Here is a 19,313-nt window from a genome sequence, read left to right as displayed (position 1 = left end):
CTATTAATATTTCACGCTGCATTGACAGTGTTGTGGGAGAAATGTAACAGTTTTAGTGAAATAAAAGCATTACAGATAATAGGCTGAATGCACAACTGCTCCAGTGCTTTATTAAGTAAATAGCTATAGTGTCACTTGGACACCATCAAGTATTTGATGTTGTGCTTCCCTTAACAACTTAAGGTGATTAAGAATTTGAAATGCTGACTGGATCACCACCCCCGTATACATTTAACACCATGATATGAAGTGCACAGCCAAGTCAGACTAAATTTCTTTCTCATTTAGACATATGCAGTTTTCAACTACTTTAATGGAATTTCATGGCAACCGTAGGCAAAATTTGATTCTGTTCAATTCCTTTATAATCACTCATTCTATTTACTGGTTTCGAGTTTCAGAAAGACATTACCAGATAATGGAAATACTTGAAAGAAAGACTTACAGACAGGCCAATCTTCTTTTCAGAGGCAGAGAATACATGCAACTTAGTTTTATTACTACAGGTTTTCTTAAGATATTGTACAGTTTCTTCAATTTAGTTGAAATTAGTTCTCTAACATCATAAGCATTGCAAAGATAAATGGTATTACTCCACTTCTCAGGTCACAGATCAGTCTTATTTGATTCTTCCCTGCTTACCTCTAGTGAAATGATTTTCTCTTTCCTTCCACAGAGCTAACAACTCATGTGTTAATATGCTTTTCAACAAAGATCTGCCTTCCTGAGCATCCAGAAAATGTATGATATATTTGCTTCTGCCCCAGTTAAGTCTTACTCAGCAGAGGTACCACAATTGTGCACTTCTTTTTAATCTCCTTCTCTGTAGAAGTTCGTATGTGGCATACTCTGGAGAGTGGCGGCAGCTATAGCTTTTTTGGCAAGCTTTTACCTGGTTCCTAGCAAAGTCAAGCTAAAGAGAGGGATTTTCTATTTCATCTATTCACTGATTGCTGTTTGCAGACCAAGGCCATGTTGTTTTGCACAAATGGCCAGAAATCACAGTAATAGCAAACAAGAGAATGAAACACCTACATAGAACACACAGTGGCTCACTCCTGTAATGCTTCAGTTGCTTAGAACTGCCAAAATGAAACCTGACAGTTATATCTCACTAAGAAAACTGGGAATCCTGTCACAGAGAAAATGCAGTCTCTGTTCTAATTGCAAAGCACTCTAGAAACATAATGTAAAAGTAAGATGATATAAAGCACATTTGATGTTTTATTTTTACATGATGAGTGAAAAGGGAAAGAAACTTCACCTGTTTTATAGCTTGCTGTGCCAAGAATGCCATTTGCAGTGGGTTGGGTTTTATTGCTTGCCTTGGTAGGTTCTGAGTTTGGGGAAATCTCATCTGTTGTGCAGGAAGAGCTGAACCATTAGACTTGGGGCTATGATTCTGAAAATGAATCAAGCGTGGAGGTGCCTACATGAAAACAAACAAACTTCTGCAAGTTAGCTGATACATATTCAATGTTCCACAAATTTTTACCAAGTGGACCTTTTAAGCTTCTGAAACCCTTAAAAAATTAGATGCAAGCAAATAGTAACACACCATTTCAGGGGTAACGGTTGGACTTGATGACCTTAAAGGTCTTTTCCAACCTAGCTGACTCTATGAATCTGTGATTTATCTGAATGGTCACATAACACATTGATTTTTAACGTTAAAAAAAAATCTAGCAGATAGGTTTGAATTATTCTGATATAATAAATGCAGATACATGACAAGAGCCAGTGAGAGTATTACCAACTTTTAAAGTTACATGGGAGAATCATGGAGTTTTGCGCAAAAAAACCTTGGAAAAAAATTAATGACAGATTCACTTTTTAATTGCTTGACAAAAATACAGAACATGTAACTCAGTACTATATATGGTTGAATAACATATGTTGGTTTTTTTATTTATTTATAAAAATGGGCTGAGTGCTACCACACAGACAAATTTAAAGTGCTGATTCAATTCTCAGTGAAGAAAATGTTCCGTAACCCATTTACGTAACCACGTGCTATGAAGCTATCTGAAGTTATGTATCTAGACTTAATTTCTTTCTCTTTTCTTATCTTTCTTCATTTTCTCTTTCACTGCCATGGAAAAAGAGTCTCCTCTGGAAATAGTTGGAACTTACCTGATGAGAAGCAGGAGGTTGCTGCATGGCTCCTGGCATTCTTGGATTTGGTAAACTTACTGGACCTGCTCTGCGTTGAGCTTGCTGTCTCTGAGCCATGACCTGTTGCTGCATGTGCTGAAGTCGGAGCTGGGCTAAGCTTATCTGCGTTGGGAACTTGGAGAGCTGGTTTGAAGGTAAGCTGCCTGGTGGCTGTAAGTTTGTTTCCATCACAGGGTTCTTGGGCATATGTGGTGGGGTTTCTTTATCTTCAATTACCAAAGAACCTAGTTTAAACCAGATAGATAGAATACCAAAATACTGCAGTTAGCAAAAATGCTATTTTTTCCACATTTAGTTCCTTTTATACCATGCAGTCATCGTTCATTAATGTAAAGAATGGATAAACATGAGAGAGAGGACTCCATTTATTTTGTTTCCCTGAAATGATTGCATTTTAAAGCAAACTGTCTTATGCTGCAGCCTCCTCTATATAGTAGATTCTCCTAGAAAGGTGTCCTGGACTCTCCAGAAGAGCAAGAGAGCAAAGGGAAAAGGGTATCCTGATGCAATCTGACAAAAATAATCTGATTAAAAAAATGTAACTGTATCATAAAACTTCAAGGATCACAATATCTTCCTGGCCTCTGAATTAACATCATGGAATACTCAAATGATACTTTCTTTCAGTTGCTACACACCACCAATTCTAGGATGTGATGGGCACCTCCAGGAGATATTTTTTCTCCCCTGACTTAGAAGGAATTATGACTAGACAGGAACTTTTAGAAATTAATGCTGGGTGAAAGATTTTATCTTAAGAGGTATATAGTGTGGTTACACAAAACTCTCATGTAAAGTTCCAGATGCCTCATCCAAAGAAACATGAATTCCTAGAACAGAGTTTGATTTGATTCAACAGAAGAGCACACTGTACAGGAAAAGACAGAGACACTTTCTTTCTTTGAAACAGAGTGAAGTTGGGAAAGTTATGGTCCAAGACAAGTTAAAAAATTCCAATGATTTTTGGAAGGCTGCACAACAGCTTTTCAATACAAGTGGGAGATAGACATCTCATACTCCCTTCTCTCCGAGAGATTCAGGGCTGCTTCCTGGGAGAGTTCACTTCATGAGGTGGGTACACCACATGACAGTTTGACAACTGTTACAGCAGAACTTGAAATCACTCTCTGTAGCTCCTCTCCTCCTGTCTCTGTGGATCCTGTGCAGTCTAGCCTGGCTCATTTAGGGGTAGATTATCTGAAGGAGGAGGAAAATCTTCTTGCATTTTATATTCGTCTTTTTCACCCCAAGAGCTGAGAAGATATCTGAGTAGCATCAGCCTAGTGCCCCATCTAGACACAGGCACAGAGGGAGTTAGGCCAGCCAACATACTGTAGTGCAGAGCTAACATCAACAATACTATTCCCATATTGACACTTGGTAATTTTGGTGCTGCATATGTTCTAATACGATTCTATCACATCAGTCATTAACAAAAATATGAACTATGTTAAACAAAATTGAAAAACCCAAACCAACCTATTGCCTAACACCCTTTATTAAGCTTGTAACAGGTCTAGTTAATGTTTCATAAAATGAGCAGAGAAAAATGCAAATTAATAATACTGTTTCCTATATACAGGTGTATGAAATATTTCACTAGAGTCAAAATAGATTTGTTTTATTTTTTGTCTCTACAAAAGGAATTACCCTGTCAAAGAATGGTACTGACTGTACTACAAACAATCATCAAACCCATTCCACACTTTTATTCTGTTCTCTCCAAGACTAATCACATCTTCAAAAGTCTTTCCAGACTTAAGACCTGTGGTATAGCTACTGACCCAAAGGTGCTACAGAGGATGATTCCCTTCCATTATTCTAGAAAACCATGGGTTATCATACAAGTTATGGAATCAAGACACTTTAAATGTTACGTTGTGACGTTCATAACAGAGCTATCCTATTAGTGTGCAGGTGTTATCACACTGTCAGCAACATGCAGCCTGACTACAATTCAAGCCATGCAAGCCAAGTTGTTTCTTTACTCAGACTTATCTTCAGGGGTTCTTAAATCTGGTTTATCTACAGAAATTGAACATGTTTGATCATAAACATAACAGCCTAAAGGTTGTGATTTCTGAAACCAGATAGATAAATGTGATCTGGTTTTATCTATCACTTAAACAGATAACTGCTAGAAGAACTCCTATGCTGATTTATATAGGTGCCATCTCTATTATAGCACTTTTCAGAATTCAAGGGAACATATTTCAGCATCTCATTAAATAAGCAAATGTTTTTAAAAAAGCCCAAAACCAAACACAAAGAAAAGTCCCCTCTTGGCAAGTATCATCTCAGTTTAGCAGCAGTTCACAATTATCACCACACAGCTTGACAGTTTGTTTCTGGAAACAAGAGATTCACTTTCAGTTCCTTTCCCAAAGAAAATTATTTACAGAGAAGGAACTTCGAGAATTTCCCTGCTACTATACAATGCCTCAGGGTGTGGGGAAAGGAGCTTGTTCACCTTAAAGCACTGCTATAACACTTTCTTTCTTTACCTTTGTAGAGAATCATACATTTGCACCTCTCTGTACCTTTGTAGAGCTGACTGCACTTCCTGATAAAAGGCAGAAAAAGGTCCCACAGGTATCTCACAAAGCATTCTGCACATGGCAGAAAAACAAAATGCCCATCAAGCTACCAGTGGAGAGAGAAAGGAAGCATAACAGCAGTCAAACACTAAAAAGACCCCTAAGTTTTAACTCCTGCTCCTAAGATAATGAATTCCTATGATTCCTATGCTTATCTCCGTTAAACTCAGGCTTTCAGGCAATCACACAAGCATTCAGGTTTTGGGATCTACCAGTATCATAAAAATCTAGCAACTTAGAGCTGCAAGAAAAAAAAAATGTAGAGACTAGTTTGGAGACTAGATCAAAATCTATTAGGATAATGAAGATGCAGTACATTTGCAAATCTGTTAAAAACATGCTTTCTCCTGAATTCTGCCCCACAACTTCACAATCTGAAAGCCAGACAATGGTGAAAAAAAAGTGTTCTCTTCCCTGTTCTTCTTGTTTTCTTTTGTATATTCTTCCCTTCTCTTCATCTCAGTTCTGCAAGGCTTATTGTTCAGCTTGACAAGGGAGCAAATGGGAGTTTTCCTGGACATATTATGCTGTTGCTATGGATTTCAGCTTGGGAAGATGGGATTGAAAGAGATGAAAGGGCTGGAAGATGCAGAATGAGGATGACTTCTGAAATCCTTTTCTTAGGATTTGAAGTAGGGTTATAGGTTGTATTCCTTGTTTCATTGTATTGCCCAGTAAAGTTTCTATTTTCACCATCACATGTACCATTCAAGCAGGGGAAGTTTGTTAATACCTTATCATAAGTATTCATGAATAATACTTTTCCCCATACAACATATTTTAAATGTCTTCTATAGATAAGGAAATAAATGTAATAAAGTAAATCAAGAACTGAATAATGAGAAGGCTATTTATCTTAACAAAAAGAAAGCTGCTTTCAAAATAGGATCAAGACACCAAAGGGCTAATAAAACTTTATCATACCTAGATTGAAAATATTTTGAGCCCAGAAGCTAGGATCACAGTGAAACTGGATGGTATTGTTAGTCACTGGTGAAGCATCACACCTTGCTCGGAGAAGATATCGTAGTCGATATGTAATCTGTAACAGGAACAAAAGATTTTTCTCTCTGGTGTCAAAGCCATGTACCCAAACAGCATAAAAGGTCTTTAACAAAAAAAAACATGAAATAAACAAACACCCCACTGCCACCAAAAACCCCACACCCCCCAAAACAAAAAAAGCACAAACAAACAAAAAAAACCCACATCACAAAAAACCCCAAACAAAAACTGAACAAACCCCTAGAGAATTGAGGTGAAAGAGAAATTTATCCAAGCTACAAACAAAAGATGTGTTCTCAGCATCTTTCCCTTATTCCTAAAGTAGTTTTAAAAGCAATCAACTAGAGCCTAAAAAAAGATTAAAACATTAATTTTCCCTTGTAGAAATACAAATCCTTCCACAGGCTTGGTCATTACATTCAATGACTTGAACTACTTGCAAGTGAAGCACAGATTCACATAACCATTGTTGTTTTGTTTTCCCCAAAACCTATGCTAGCCCACTCATTTTTCTTTCAAATAAAAGTATCACATCCTTTTGGCAACAAGTATCATCACAAAGAATTTTCCTTTTCCCGTTAATAAATTTAAGTTTTCTTCAGAGCCAAAAAGAGCAGGTTTTATAAACTTCAGTCACCTTGGTTCCAAAGGACTAGACTATGATTATATTACACAAAAAGAATACTCCATCAAATGCTCAGTATTTATCTAGTTCCCAGAAAGAAAATATTTTCTTGCAGTTGTTTCACTAGAAATACCTAACAGGGGCACTAGTTTTAGAATAACATACAGCAGATACCGGAAAAAACAACACTTCAATACTTATTTTTCTTGAATAATACATTATTTCCTGGAAAACTTCTTACCTGTTTAAAATTATACTAGTTATCTTTTACATAGGAATTTTATAAGAGCTTCCAGTTTACAAGTTTTTTCTTTCAATTTTAGGCAGGTCAGTTTTAGACCAAATAAAAAAACATTTAGCAAGACTTAAGTATTTTCTATGACCATGGAAAATTTTAAGTGCACTACCATTTTGAATATAGATTCCCTAGGATTTCTGTGTACACTACCAGAATCACGTATACTACACTACAGAAATTCCAGTCCTGTCCCAAAAACTGGTTGCACATAGTTCTTGTCATAGTTTGTTCCACATATTCCTCTTATTGTGCACATATATTGTTGATAAACTCATGAGCACGCTAGTTACCTCCTGTAAGTAAAAGTGGTAGCTACCAGTGTTTTGTTCATGCTAGATGACTAGGCTGGGAAACTGATGTCTTCCAGCAAATCGTTTAGTGTGTTATTTCCCTGAAGCCCAGACATTGCCTCCTAGCTCTAACTGCATTGAAGTCTGCTGGGCATTCCTCACTCCTAGTTTCAAGTGGTTGGATATGCTGGAGCAGAAGTCTTGCAGGCTCTTTATGCATCACTGTTCAGGAACAGATTTGCTAGTGTCCACAGACAGGATAGCTACTCAACTCCCAGATAACACCAACTTCCAGCAAAACACCCCAGGAGCCTAAAGCTCATCTGTTCTTTTGAAAAAATATTTCTCATTTGCTGAGGCTTTATGGGCTCAATGCTCTTCTTCTTCAACTGCGTAATGCTGATAAAGTTAAGATGCCTGCAACATAACTTGTTTTCTCACTCACATAGCAGAAGTTTTTGTAGCAACACTAAGCAATTACAAACAATATGACTCAGTCTGATGCCATCTTTCTCTATTCAATTAAAAATATGACTGGCTGAGGCAGTGTAAGGCAGGCAAAATGAATTTAACTACTTGAAGTTGATAAAACCAAGTAGTATTCTGCTATCTGCTGTAGCCTGCAGCATTTTAATGAGTATCAAAAAATGATTCTAAGTTATTAGAAACATTCTGTATTTATGTTTAAGAGAAAACTGAAACCTGTACACAAATATTCCTATTGGTAGAGAGTCCTTAGAAAGTCTAATTCCCTAGCATTACTGACAAATGTCTGTGTGTGTATCTGCCTTAACTGTAGTCTCTAAGTAAATGGAGAGAACTATCTTCCTAACCTTACCAAGCGTTTGCTGTACAGTAGTGCTGTGCTGCTCCCACTGGAGACTGCCCATTTGGAAAAATTCATGACATGTTCCAGCTGTTTAGAGAGACCTGCCACTTCCTGTTGTTGCTGCAGAAGCTTCATTCGATGCTCTTTTGCCAGAGTCTACAAGTGGAAAAGCAGTTCCAGTCAGAGGGTTCAATTTACAGTTAACAGGCATTAGCTTTCATATTTGTAATTCACAATGATCAAGTGGTTTTGCTTAGCTCTTCTAAAAAGCACTCCTGCCCCTGACTTTAGCTATCAAACAGAAAAGTCAGTATACATTTATTCAAGATATCAGGGCTTCCTGTACAAATTCCCCATATTCTCTTATGACACATTTTCACATACATATGTGTGTCTCTACATACACACACACACACACACACTCTCTTGAAAAAAATAATTGGAGGTAATATTTTTCCAGGTATCCATTCTAGACAATTCTCTCCTTTGATTTCTCATTGGACTGATGAATTTATGGAAAATTCTGATGGAAACACTCTTCATGCATGACACACAGGATTATGACTTGCAAAAGCATGGAGAAAGAAATTGGGCTCAGAGGCAGCCCTGATTCACAAAGCAGGGAACACATAATAACTACAAAACAACCACCACCCCCCAAACACAAATCCTCCTCTCCTCCCCCACCAAAATCCCCACTTGGTCAAACAGCTTTTGTGAGACATTTCTCTGCTTTGGAATTGTGATAGGACATGCACAGGTGGGTGATGCTAGAAATGGATTTTATTTTAATGTGAATCCCCACACAAAAAAAAAAAAAATTTGTCATTTTTTTTCGTATGATAGAAATTTAATTACCTCCAACTGATGCAGCAAAGCTTTTCCCTTTTTATTTATTTCCACCATGAGTGTAAATATGGCAACTTTAATATCTTGTTCTACCTGCTTTTGATTTTGATTCACTTCAAGAATTCTGTAAGTAGACAGCATAGAAAATAATGTTTTTTAGTTCACAAACCCACCGAATCCCCTCTACTCTGTTGCTGAGACTACAGTATTTCTTGGTCATATGCACCAATTAATACATATACCATCAGATATGCATAGTCAGGAAAATTACTAGGAGAAATAGAAAGAGCAAGTAACAGCGACCTTGATAAAATTAACTGCTGACAAATTCTAATGCCATAAGTCTGTAAAATTACTAACATGTGCCACTGATAAAAATTAAATGCTTACTGGAATTAAAATTCTTGGTTTTTAGTGGTCTGGCACATTTCTGGAATGGTCCATAGCAATCAATCAAAACTGTTTAATTTCTATCTAAGGCAGAATAATACTGGAGAAACAAAACAAACAAACAAAAAAAAAACCAAAAAACCAAACTAACAATAAATAGATTTTCTAATTTAGCTATTTCAACAATAGTGGTCAATCTTGCATTGTGAAAACCACTACTGCTAATATACGAGGGAGAATAAGTACTCCAATGCAGCAAAAGAGAAGGCTATCTGCTGTTTTTTTCCACCTCCACCATACTCAGAGACAGGGAAAGAGAGAGGAAGAGTTCAAGTTGCCTCAACATCCCATACAGTGTTGAGTCTTCCTGGGTACTGCCTTTGAACTCTGTTGAAGGAGCAGTTACAAAGGCCTACTGCAGCACGCATTTTACAGACTTATTTTTCTCCTAGGTTTGTAATACCCAGTGAATAAAGCCCCAAGCATAGAAGTATTACATAAATCTTCAAAATGTGTCACAAGCATTATGAAAACATGAGTCACAGCCTTTCACTTTCTAAGAGGGATCTACACAGAGAAAACAAGCATGCCGATGGTGGGGAAAGAATGTAAGACTGCCTTCTACAGGCTTTATTGTCTAAGTTCTGTTGCACCCAAGCTATTTGCTGCCCATTAAGTCCTCTGGCTAAGCAGAAGAGTTACCTAACACAACCAAGCCCATTAAACAGACAACAGTTACTACAGCAAACTGAAGATTTTAGTATTTCTCTTTCTGGAAGGATGAAAGGAGAGAGGTACAAAATACACTAATCTAAACATTTCAAGAAGTTACAGTGTATATAAAGTTGTCCCCTGTGTCAGTTTTAACATCAAAACCTGGTACATACCTGTTTTGGATCTGCTTCCCTGTATATTTTATGTACTTAGTTTTCTCCATCAATTTGGTGATTAGTGTCTCAATGATCACTTTCTGGTTCTGAAAAGCTTCTTCTATAAACTGGTACCTGTAGGGAAAAACAGTGAGTATTTACACATGAAAAATGTGTAGTATACTTGCTAAAAAGCAGACTGCCTTACAAAAGACTTCTTTAATTCAAGAAAGATGCTGCTCAAGTCCAAAAATCTAACTGTCATCATGGAAACATATGTCAACAAATGCTGATCTATTGTATTTACAGTATATTTGAATTTATAGCATATTTTCTGTATTTTTGAGAAATCTATGATTTTGTAAATAGGAAGGGATATTGCATGACCATAGCCCAATTTTAGCAAAGGAAAAATTAATGTTGTGCTGTAGTCATCACTTTGTAAGTGAAAGTGCATGTAAGCTATTACTTCATGCAAGATAAGGATGTAGAAACAGAAGAGAGATTGCTGAGTCAGTAAAAGTCAGCAACATTTTAAATCAAGGACCTGGAATCATCAACAATTTGAGGGAAAAAAGAGGTGGCACATTCTGAAAGGGATATAAATTCTAAGAAAAGGAAAATTGAAGAGGAAGATTGCAATTCTGCAGGAGCAAGGCCAACACTTCAGCCAACTGGTGTTCACTTTGTTGGGTGAGCAAGTTCTTTGGGTGGTTGCATCAGGAATAACGAGCATATTAATATTTAACCTAAGATTACATCTGCCCCAGACCACTACTGTATGTGTTGGACAGCAAGATTCTTGTCTTGTACTCAGAAGTTGTATATAATCCTGCTTTTCAGCTTCTGTGGCCAGTAAGAGATAACCAAAGAACAGCAACCCAGAGATCTGGGTGTTATTGTGTTGTCAAAGTACAGTACAGCCAAACTTTAGGTTAACTCTTCTGTTTAAAGGGCTCTTCACAGAAAAAAAAATGCCCATTTGCTCTGTTCTGAAATCCTTTGGTAATGTTCCTTTATATAATCACCTTGTTGAAGGACAATTGAAATTGCACATAAGTGTACAGTTGCATAACACAGCCCCTGCACTTTAAGACTCTGAATTGCTGCATACCAACAAATTCTATCCAAATAACTTGACAGTAAAGAGAGGTCTTGTGCTCAAGTCATCAGATTAACAACGGGAAGAATTAGGTTTTATTTTAAACTGTCACACACTCAGCCGCCACACTCTCTTGGATACAAACTCTCTTTATTTGTGGGCTTCTTTTCTAAGCCAAAAATTTTATTTTGCGCTTTTTTCACCTGACTGTATTCCATGTAGCTACAATCAACTTCAGGCTATCTTCCTGTAAGTGAGTTGCATAAAACATGTACTTTGTTTCAATACCTGTGCTCTTTGTGTTCTAGTAACTGACAGTCTCGGCAGGTCAACTTGTCACAGGTTTCACAATATAATTTCAACTGCTCCTTTTTGTGGTAAGGGCAAAACACAGGTCGCTGACTGGTCACACCAACTGCCTCTGTTGAATAAAGGAAGATGTCAGTCCAGTCTTCTGAAATTATTAAAGATCTGCATTTTCCTGTTTTTCCTTACCACATTCCTCAAGTAGATCCTAGAAGTGTGTATCAGGCCACCTAATCAAGAATATAACAGCTGTAAGCTCAAACTGCAATGTCTCACTCTTGATCAAGCATGCAGCTAACACCCTCTCTCATGGAGAATGCCTAGCACCTATTTTACCATAACTTATTGTGACCCCACAAAACTATTTACAGAAGGAGTAGCCAGTACTGTTGCAGTTGCAAAAGACATTGCACAACCAGCAAGTTCCTTTCTTAAATGGAAATAAGGAGATTGCTGACTTAAGTAGTTACTCTGTCTTCCTTCTCAGTCAAATGGATGAAAAAGGGGTCTGAGGATATCAAGACATGGGTATTTAGAAGTGTAAAACATATAGAATATAACAACCAGAAGTTACTAGCATCCTTTCAGGAACCCATTCTAGATGAATGAGAGGTCTTACTTCAGTTTCTAGTGAGCAAATACCGAAGAGCATAGGAAACACCACCAGATGATAGATATGAAATCTGTTCTTTAAAACAATTGAACCAACAAAGCCTGATTTCTTACGGGTTAGGTTGGACACTGAGTTCATGAAGATTACATGGCCTCTGATGAAAACTGGCTTCATATTGCAGCTTATCCTTCACTGCAGATCAATAAGGTTTCTTTTCCATACCCATTTGTTCACTTATTTTCATGAAACATTGAAGAAGTTATTTTCAGATCTGTATCCTTCAAAGTCCAATTCATTCAAAATTGTTTGAAACTGACCAGTAGACTCAGAGGAGGCCTGCATGCACAGAGAGCATTCCTACCACGAAGTCACACTGAACATGACCAGCAACACACTTTTACCTAGTTTTGTCCTCCCCTGAAAGTACACTCAGTACTCACTTTCGATTAACCACATCTGAATGTGGGATAGAGAATACAGTGTGTATCTTCAAAGTATCACACTGGGAGCTTCCCTTTGAGCACTAAAGATTACAGAAGTGAAAGCCCACGTTGTATATAAAATTCACAGGTCTAGATATGGTGGAATGAAAATAAATATGTATTACAATGCCTGTGTTCATAATAATTTATAATAATATATAGTAATTTATAAAAATATTTTACAAGTTTACAAGATGAATCATGCAAGTCCAATGGACTCACTAGAAAGGGTAGAATGTTACTCAGTATCCTATTATGTTTATAATTGCCTACAATATCACTAAAACCCAAGACATTATGGGCATAAACTGAAGCAAAACAGGTTCTCAATGAATAAAAGTTCAACCTTTTTAACCACAAGAACAGTTAAGATTTCTCGGAAAGGCTATAATGTACACGATGTCCATCCTTGTTGGTACTCAGGCCCAAATGGATAAAGCCCTGAGCAACTTGATCTGATCTCACGGCTGACTGCTTTAAGCAGGCTGGACTAGATGATTTCATCAGAGCTCTTCCAACCTGAATTACCATAGATCCTACTGAGGAAAAATACCCCAATTCATAACATACTTCCCTTTAATTCCCAAGTCAAAACATTTCAAACTTAAAATATACTTACCTAAAACATACGCTTTATAAGAGTGCTTAAAAAAATATTATCTATTAGTGTTCCTTTTGCTGCAGTACAGTATACAACAATAAAGTTCATATAAACCATTCAGTTTAGAGGAGGTACTAGAGGAGCCAAATGCATAAAGCAGTATTTTCTGCAGCTGGTCTCAAGTCTAGACGAAAATTTGCAATCACTGCAGGTGAATGATAAAAATCTATGTGTGTTTACTGGTTTAAAACACTTTGCATAAAAATATGACATACCGATTTCTAGAGTTTCTTGCCACTATGCAACGTGTCTGGCAGAAAAACAGCTGTCATACGCTCAGCCATGACAAAGACTTACTTTTCAATAGCTATGTTCTAATGCAGCCAATGCTTAAAATAGTTTTCTCTTTTGTTAGGTGGACCATTTAAGAGATCCACTTAGATGGACAGCAGGCAAAGAAACACCAGAATTTGTTCAGATGCTTGCAGCCTTCAGCAATGTAATTGAAATAAGTGTGAGGCAGGAAACTGTTAAAACATATCCATTCCCAACCAGAAATATAACACAGTTCCACCAATCCATATACACCAAAGGGTTACATCATAATTAATCTGTCCTTTTACATTTACTAGGATTGAGGAATATATTTTTTTTATTTATCACTTTTCTTTTTAAAAAGAAATGTGGTGGTCTAACACAGTTTTCCAATGCTGACACACATTTTTATGAAATTATAAATCAAGTATGTTACCTGGAGATACTTCCTCTTTCTGTCTTACAGTATGATCCTTTGTGAACTTAACCCTCTGGTGAGCTCTGATGCAGGTCTTGCACAGCCATTCTACACATTCCACACAAAACCCATTAGCTTCTGCATTGTCGTCACAGCTTGTACAGACCTGACGTGAGGAAGGAAAGGTGGCTGTTAAAATGAATATGGAATATACATACAAGCTGTTGTTCATATATCAGTGCACTTCTACAGTTTTCTGAATACAGTGAAATGAGAACGGAAAACTGCCTGAGGTACAGGAACACTATAAATAACTGCATAAAAGTAACTGAACGTGACTTTTCAAAGAAAGTGATCATTTTGTCAGTGTTACTCTAAAACCTTTCCTTTCTGTCCAACACTGCACACTTAAAAGTCATATAATGTTTACTATATATAATATCTTCTTGTGAAATATTTACTCAAGATAGAACACAATCAACACTGTTCTGATTTTTCAGAAGCCTCCCTCAGTTCACACAGAAGCTTTAGTTTTGGTTTCTGTTCACCCTCTTAGAGTTTTAGGAAGTACATACATGCTGAACAGCAGGATTCTTCTCAGGAATCTCTGCATCACCACTTACAAAGAGCATTCCAGTTAAGCTTATCAGTAAAGCTCCCCTAGAACAGATTTGCAACCAATGCATAATAATTTTCAAACTACAGACTGTTAATTCCTGGGCCTCTCTGGACTATACCCAAGAGATCTAGAAAAAAATAAATAAGGAAAATAAACCTGAAAGCAGACCAAAACCTCTCTGCACAGAGTCAATACACACAAGAAAAAATTCCTACGTATCCACAATTCGAACAACAGGTTGAAAACTATGAATGAAGGACACCATCACTACACATGTCCCTAACTTATTTCATTTTTAACTCCTCCTTTAAAATGCCTCTGTAGTCATGCCTTCAAGGGGTTTTTGGTGTTAAAAATAGTGAACATGCTTATGCAGACACTTCTTCAGGTAATTACCATCCATTTCTACCAACATTAAGCACTGCTGCAAACAAAAGCCTCAAGATATCTGAAGATGTCTATAGTGATGGAATTCTGCATGCAGGAGCCACAAGATGAAAATTTTAGATTTTAGTTTAGTTTTCAGTTTGATTAAAAAAAAAATAAAGAAAAGCCAACTCCTGCACTCACACAAGATAAATGTAGGTTAAGTTAAAGAGGAAGCAAGTATTTACATCCTATGCAAATATACACGTAGAACTATGTCCCAGTTTCCCCTTCAAGAAAAAGAGGAAAATTAGCACAGAACTTGCCTTAGGCCACATAGCAAGTTACTGACAGAACTGGAATTTGAATATAGGCGTTCCAGATTCCCAGTGCTGTGCTTATTCTTCTGCATCATGTTGCCTCTCAAAGCAAGTATCTTCTGAGAAATGAAGTTAAAACACAAGGGTTGTTGACCCCTCTCTTGTTGTCACTTGGAGTTTGAAGCAGTTCCTTTTCATTAAAGGTGACCTGCAAAGGAAAAAAAATTGGGCTTGTGCCCCTTTTTCTGTTTCTCTACAAAAAGGAGGCCTGAAAGTTTTAATTTTAAAAATCTTCTATTTTTTTTTTATCTTCTATTTTTTTTCCTTCCCCATGTTCTCTTAACAATAAAATTCTAATCCTATCCGGACTAGTTGACTAGGGAGAAATATGAAAGTCAGGACGTCATATAAAAGTCAAGAAAATCAAAGTATAGCAATTAAGTTAATCGTAATCAGAAAACTGAAAAAATCTTACTTGCTCTTAATTCTTTGTTTCAATGATATTTTGGAGGGGAAAAAAAACCCCAAACCCAACAACCTACTCCTAAGGACTCAGCATGGCTTCCTGAAAAAAAAAACCACTTTAAAACAAGCAACTACACTGAAGCGTTACTGCAATGTTACGTTTTCTCTGGCAGGAACTCGTAGGAAAGAAATCCCCTCCCTTCTCCTTCACCAGTCATCTTCTCCTCAGGTGTGCCAACGCAACCCTCTGCAAGACTGTGGTGTGCAACTGGATTGATAACACCACTGTAGCCCAAGGTTGGGTTACATCATCACTGCAGTGAACTACTGCAAGACAAGTAAAATCGGCCTTGTTGCCAGAGAGGTTCGATTGTTCTATGCCCCCAGATAACCAGAGGTGGTTTTGCAAGCTAGAGTGGAGAGTGAGGGATTGGGTATTTGTTTTTCCAATGTAAAAAAACCCCAACAGTGAAAACAAAATAAGTGAAGAAAAAAAAAAAAACCCAACAAAAAATATTTCAGGCATTCTTTAAGTCAAAAAAGCAAAACAAAGACAAAAAAAAGGGGGGGTGGGGAGAAGAAAGAGGCAGGAGCCCAATTAAAAAAAATAATAATACAAGAAATGGGTTAAAAAAAAAAACAAAACCACAACAGCCTTTCCAGGTCACCTTTAACAAACTTGGGCAGATAAACTTGCTACGTGCCAGGGCATTTAAGTAAGTTCAAAAGATTTTTGAAGTTATTCATTCCTCCTAGATTCCAAGACCTTCGTCTATTTTCTTTTTTCAATATGCTTTAGGGTTTTGGGGTTTTTTTTTCCAACTGGTTTGACCTGCTATAGTTGGAAAGAAGATTGTGATTCAATAACCAATAATCAGGCTCTGCCAAATGAACTGCAATTCCTCCTTTGTAGTCCCATATATATATATTCCAGCTTTAAACACTTTAAAACCACCAAGTGGAAGAGAGACATATTTCTCCAATTTTTCACGGACATCATAACTCATGCTGTCAGAATAGCTATGCCTTCTAGGTAGAAACTAGATTTCCTTCTACTCACTTCTTACTTGAAATATGCATTTTCAGATATAGCTTGGATTTTGCTAGAATTCCTAGTTATTAGAATAAGTCATATAGCCAAAGTACATGAAGTACAATTACCGCAAATATTTGCTGTGCTCTTACAAAACATAAAACTTGTTTCACTCTTATTTTTGTGACTCATACAAGCAATGCTTCAGTGATTTCAAAGAAAACTCTCCCTAGTTAACCTGTAAGCCTTTATTCTGGTTAGATAGATATTTATTTTTAATTGAGTTTGCCTTGTAATTATATTTAATTCAGTTACTAGTTCTAGTATTTATAACCCTGGGAAGTGTTCATTCAGCCTTCATTCAAATTTAATGAAAGCTGAAATTACTCAGCATGTTGCAGGTAAGTACCATTTTTTTCTGTTGTAAAAGCTTATATATTTACTTAAAAACAGATTTACATGCAAGGAGTTGAGATAATACAGCTGGCTTTCCAACTACTGTAGTAACTAACCACTCTTCCAAATAAATATACTTTGAGTATTAAAGAGATTAAATAAGCAAGCAAAGGTTTCTGAGTTTCAAAAGAAGAGAGCCAAGTAGCCCAGAGGAATATTGCGTGAACTAACATTCCAAGCTTCACCAGTGTAAATTAGATGCAATTGTTTCCTTCATTGGATACTGTCCTAGTTTTGGCTGGGATAGTTAATTTTCTTCCTAATAGCTGGTGTGGTGCTGTGTTCTGGCTTTAGTCTGAGGACAATACTGATAACACACTGACGTTTTAGTTGTTGCTAAGTAATGCTTAAACTCTGATCAAGGACTTTTCAGTCTCTCATGCTCTGCCAATGAGGTGAGGCGCAAGAAGTCAGGAGGAAGCAGAGACAGGACGGCTGAACCGAACTAGCCAAAAGGGTATTCCATACCACAGCACGTCATGCCCAGTATATAAACTGGGGGGAGTTACCTGGAAGGGTAGATCGCTGCTCAGGGATGGGATGGGCATCTGTCAGTGGGTAGTGAGCAATTGTATTGTGCATCACTTGTGTTTATTGGGGTTTATTTCTCTTTCTTTCTCTCCTTTTCATTATCGTTACTAGTATTATTTATTTCCATTATTAAACTGTTCTTATCTCAATCCATGAATTTTACCTTTTTCTGATTCTCCTCCCCATCCCACCAGGGGAGGATGGGAGTGAGTGAGTAGCTGTGTGGTCCTTAGATGCCAGCTGGGGTTAAACTACAGTAGATCCAAAAAACGTTGATGCTAATAGTTATGTAACTACCTCATGGCACATACAAAATCACCAAAGATAGCACCTGGGACAGTCTCGCCTATATGTAACTCTAAATACAAACCACATGCTGATGTCTCAAAATGCATGAACCCTGATCAACATATTGTTCTTTCCCCAATATCCGATCATCAGCTGCTTCTCTTCGAAGCACAAGAAAACCATATCATGACTTGAGTATATTACCCACTGCCAGTGGGCACGGCTACAGCTTTGATAAGCTATTTAGCATAACAGTTCTTTGGAAGAATACATGGTGGAAGAACACATGGCTGGCACCATACAAAACTAGAGAAACTTTTTATTCTAAATTGTCCTCATTAATTATTCTATTACGCCACTCAGGTTTGCTTGTCTTACTATCCAGATCTAGTATCAGATCTAAACTTGTACCTTGTTCTGTTACGACATTCCCAATATCTCAAAGTCCAACTGTTCTTCATTCCTACTATAACATTTTAAACTCTCAGATCAGTAACTGGTAAAGATACAGAAAGTGTTCTTACTATCAAAAATATTTTTATACATCTTCTCTTTTGAACGCAGAAGCTATGAGAATTAGGACCCAGACTAAAATGCTTTACTCTATATGCTGCAGCAACATCAGTTATCACTATGATCTTCTCTTCTGCATCAATATCACACTTCTCATTTTTACTTTCATGGCTTTGCACATGCATTAAACAATTTTCTTCTGTTAAGTTCCTAAATTTCCTTCACTTGTCTACCCTTTAGTCTTATTCAAATTTAGCATTTACTTCAGTAACATCTCTTGGGTTTGAAAATCCTTTCCACTCATTTTCATGAATCAAATATAATTCATTTATTTTTGAACTTCTCTTCAGCATTCAATAATTTTGCCAAGACTTAGAGTAAATCATAATGTGAAAAAATGATAAAGGATCTTCTCTTTCCAAGTATTTATGTTCTAGTTGCCCACAACCTACAATGATTTTTGAGAAAGATCACAACTGCATTTCCCGTTAGTCTCGCTTCTTCTGGAAAGCTTCCTGTGCTAATAGCCAGCACAAAATCCTTAATGTTCTCTAATGCTAACCAGGAATTTCCTTGCAGAACATATACCAGGGAGTTTTACACTGTCTTTATGCTTACTTCTTTTGCTCCTGAAGTTTGCAGTAGTAATTGCTAGAAAGCATAGCTATGTAAGTAGAGTACTGAACTGCCAAAACCAGGCTCAGATAAGGTAAACATGATTTTAGATAGATGGATAGCATGTTCATGGGTTCTAGTTACTATTCTCACCACACAATGCCAGGCTCCATGATATGCCACTCAATCCTACAGTTTTAATTCAATACACTAAACACTATTTTAGCATTAGTAACATTTTAAACCTGAAATAACCAACTGTTGAATTTGAAAGTGGGGTGGGGTTTTTTTCTGCTGTCTATCTTGAATTGAAATAACCAGTCCTTCCTGACAACACACATAC

The 19,313-nt window shown here is 37.0% G+C and overlaps 1 protein-coding gene and 1 long non-coding RNA gene across 5 annotated transcripts in view; one reads left to right on the top strand and one right to left on the bottom strand.

Moving 5' to 3' along the window:
• TRIM24 (tripartite motif containing 24) overlaps positions 1-19,313 on the bottom strand; it is a 63,666-nt gene that overhangs the window by 13,847 nt on the left and 30,506 nt on the right. For 3 of the 4 annotated variants that reach the window (XM_030478702.1, XM_030478703.1, XM_030478704.1), the window contains exons 3-10: positions 13,783-13,930; positions 11,318-11,450; positions 9,946-10,062; positions 8,678-8,792; positions 7,829-7,975; positions 5,697-5,814; positions 2,134-2,399; positions 1,265-1,429 (exon numbers count right to left, since the gene is read on the bottom strand). In XM_030478702.1, coding sequence (XP_030334562.1) covers positions 1,265-1,429; positions 2,134-2,399; positions 5,697-5,814; positions 7,829-7,975; positions 8,678-8,792; positions 9,946-10,062; positions 11,318-11,450; positions 13,783-13,930 — 1,209 coding nt within the window. Of the gene's footprint in view, positions 1-1,264; positions 1,430-2,133; positions 2,400-5,696; positions 5,815-7,828; positions 7,976-8,677; positions 8,793-9,945; positions 10,063-11,317; positions 11,451-13,782; positions 13,931-15,075; positions 15,278-19,313 lie in introns of all 4 variants that reach the window. The other variant, XM_030478705.1, reaches the window with a different exon arrangement.
• Positions 10,324-10,902, top strand: LOC115604991. The gene is made up of 2 exons (XR_003990461.1): positions 10,324-10,604; positions 10,698-10,902. It is a non-coding gene; the product is annotated as an uncharacterized LOC115604991 (long non-coding RNA).

The sequence above is a fragment of the Strigops habroptila genome, chromosome 3, assembly GCF_004027225.2.
Source record: "Strigops habroptila isolate Jane chromosome 3, bStrHab1.2.pri, whole genome shotgun sequence".
Lineage (NCBI taxonomy): Eukaryota > Metazoa > Chordata > Aves > Psittaciformes > Psittacidae > Strigops > Strigops habroptila.
Note: the sequence above shows the minus strand (reverse complement) of the source record. Positions and strands in the feature narration are given on the sequence as shown.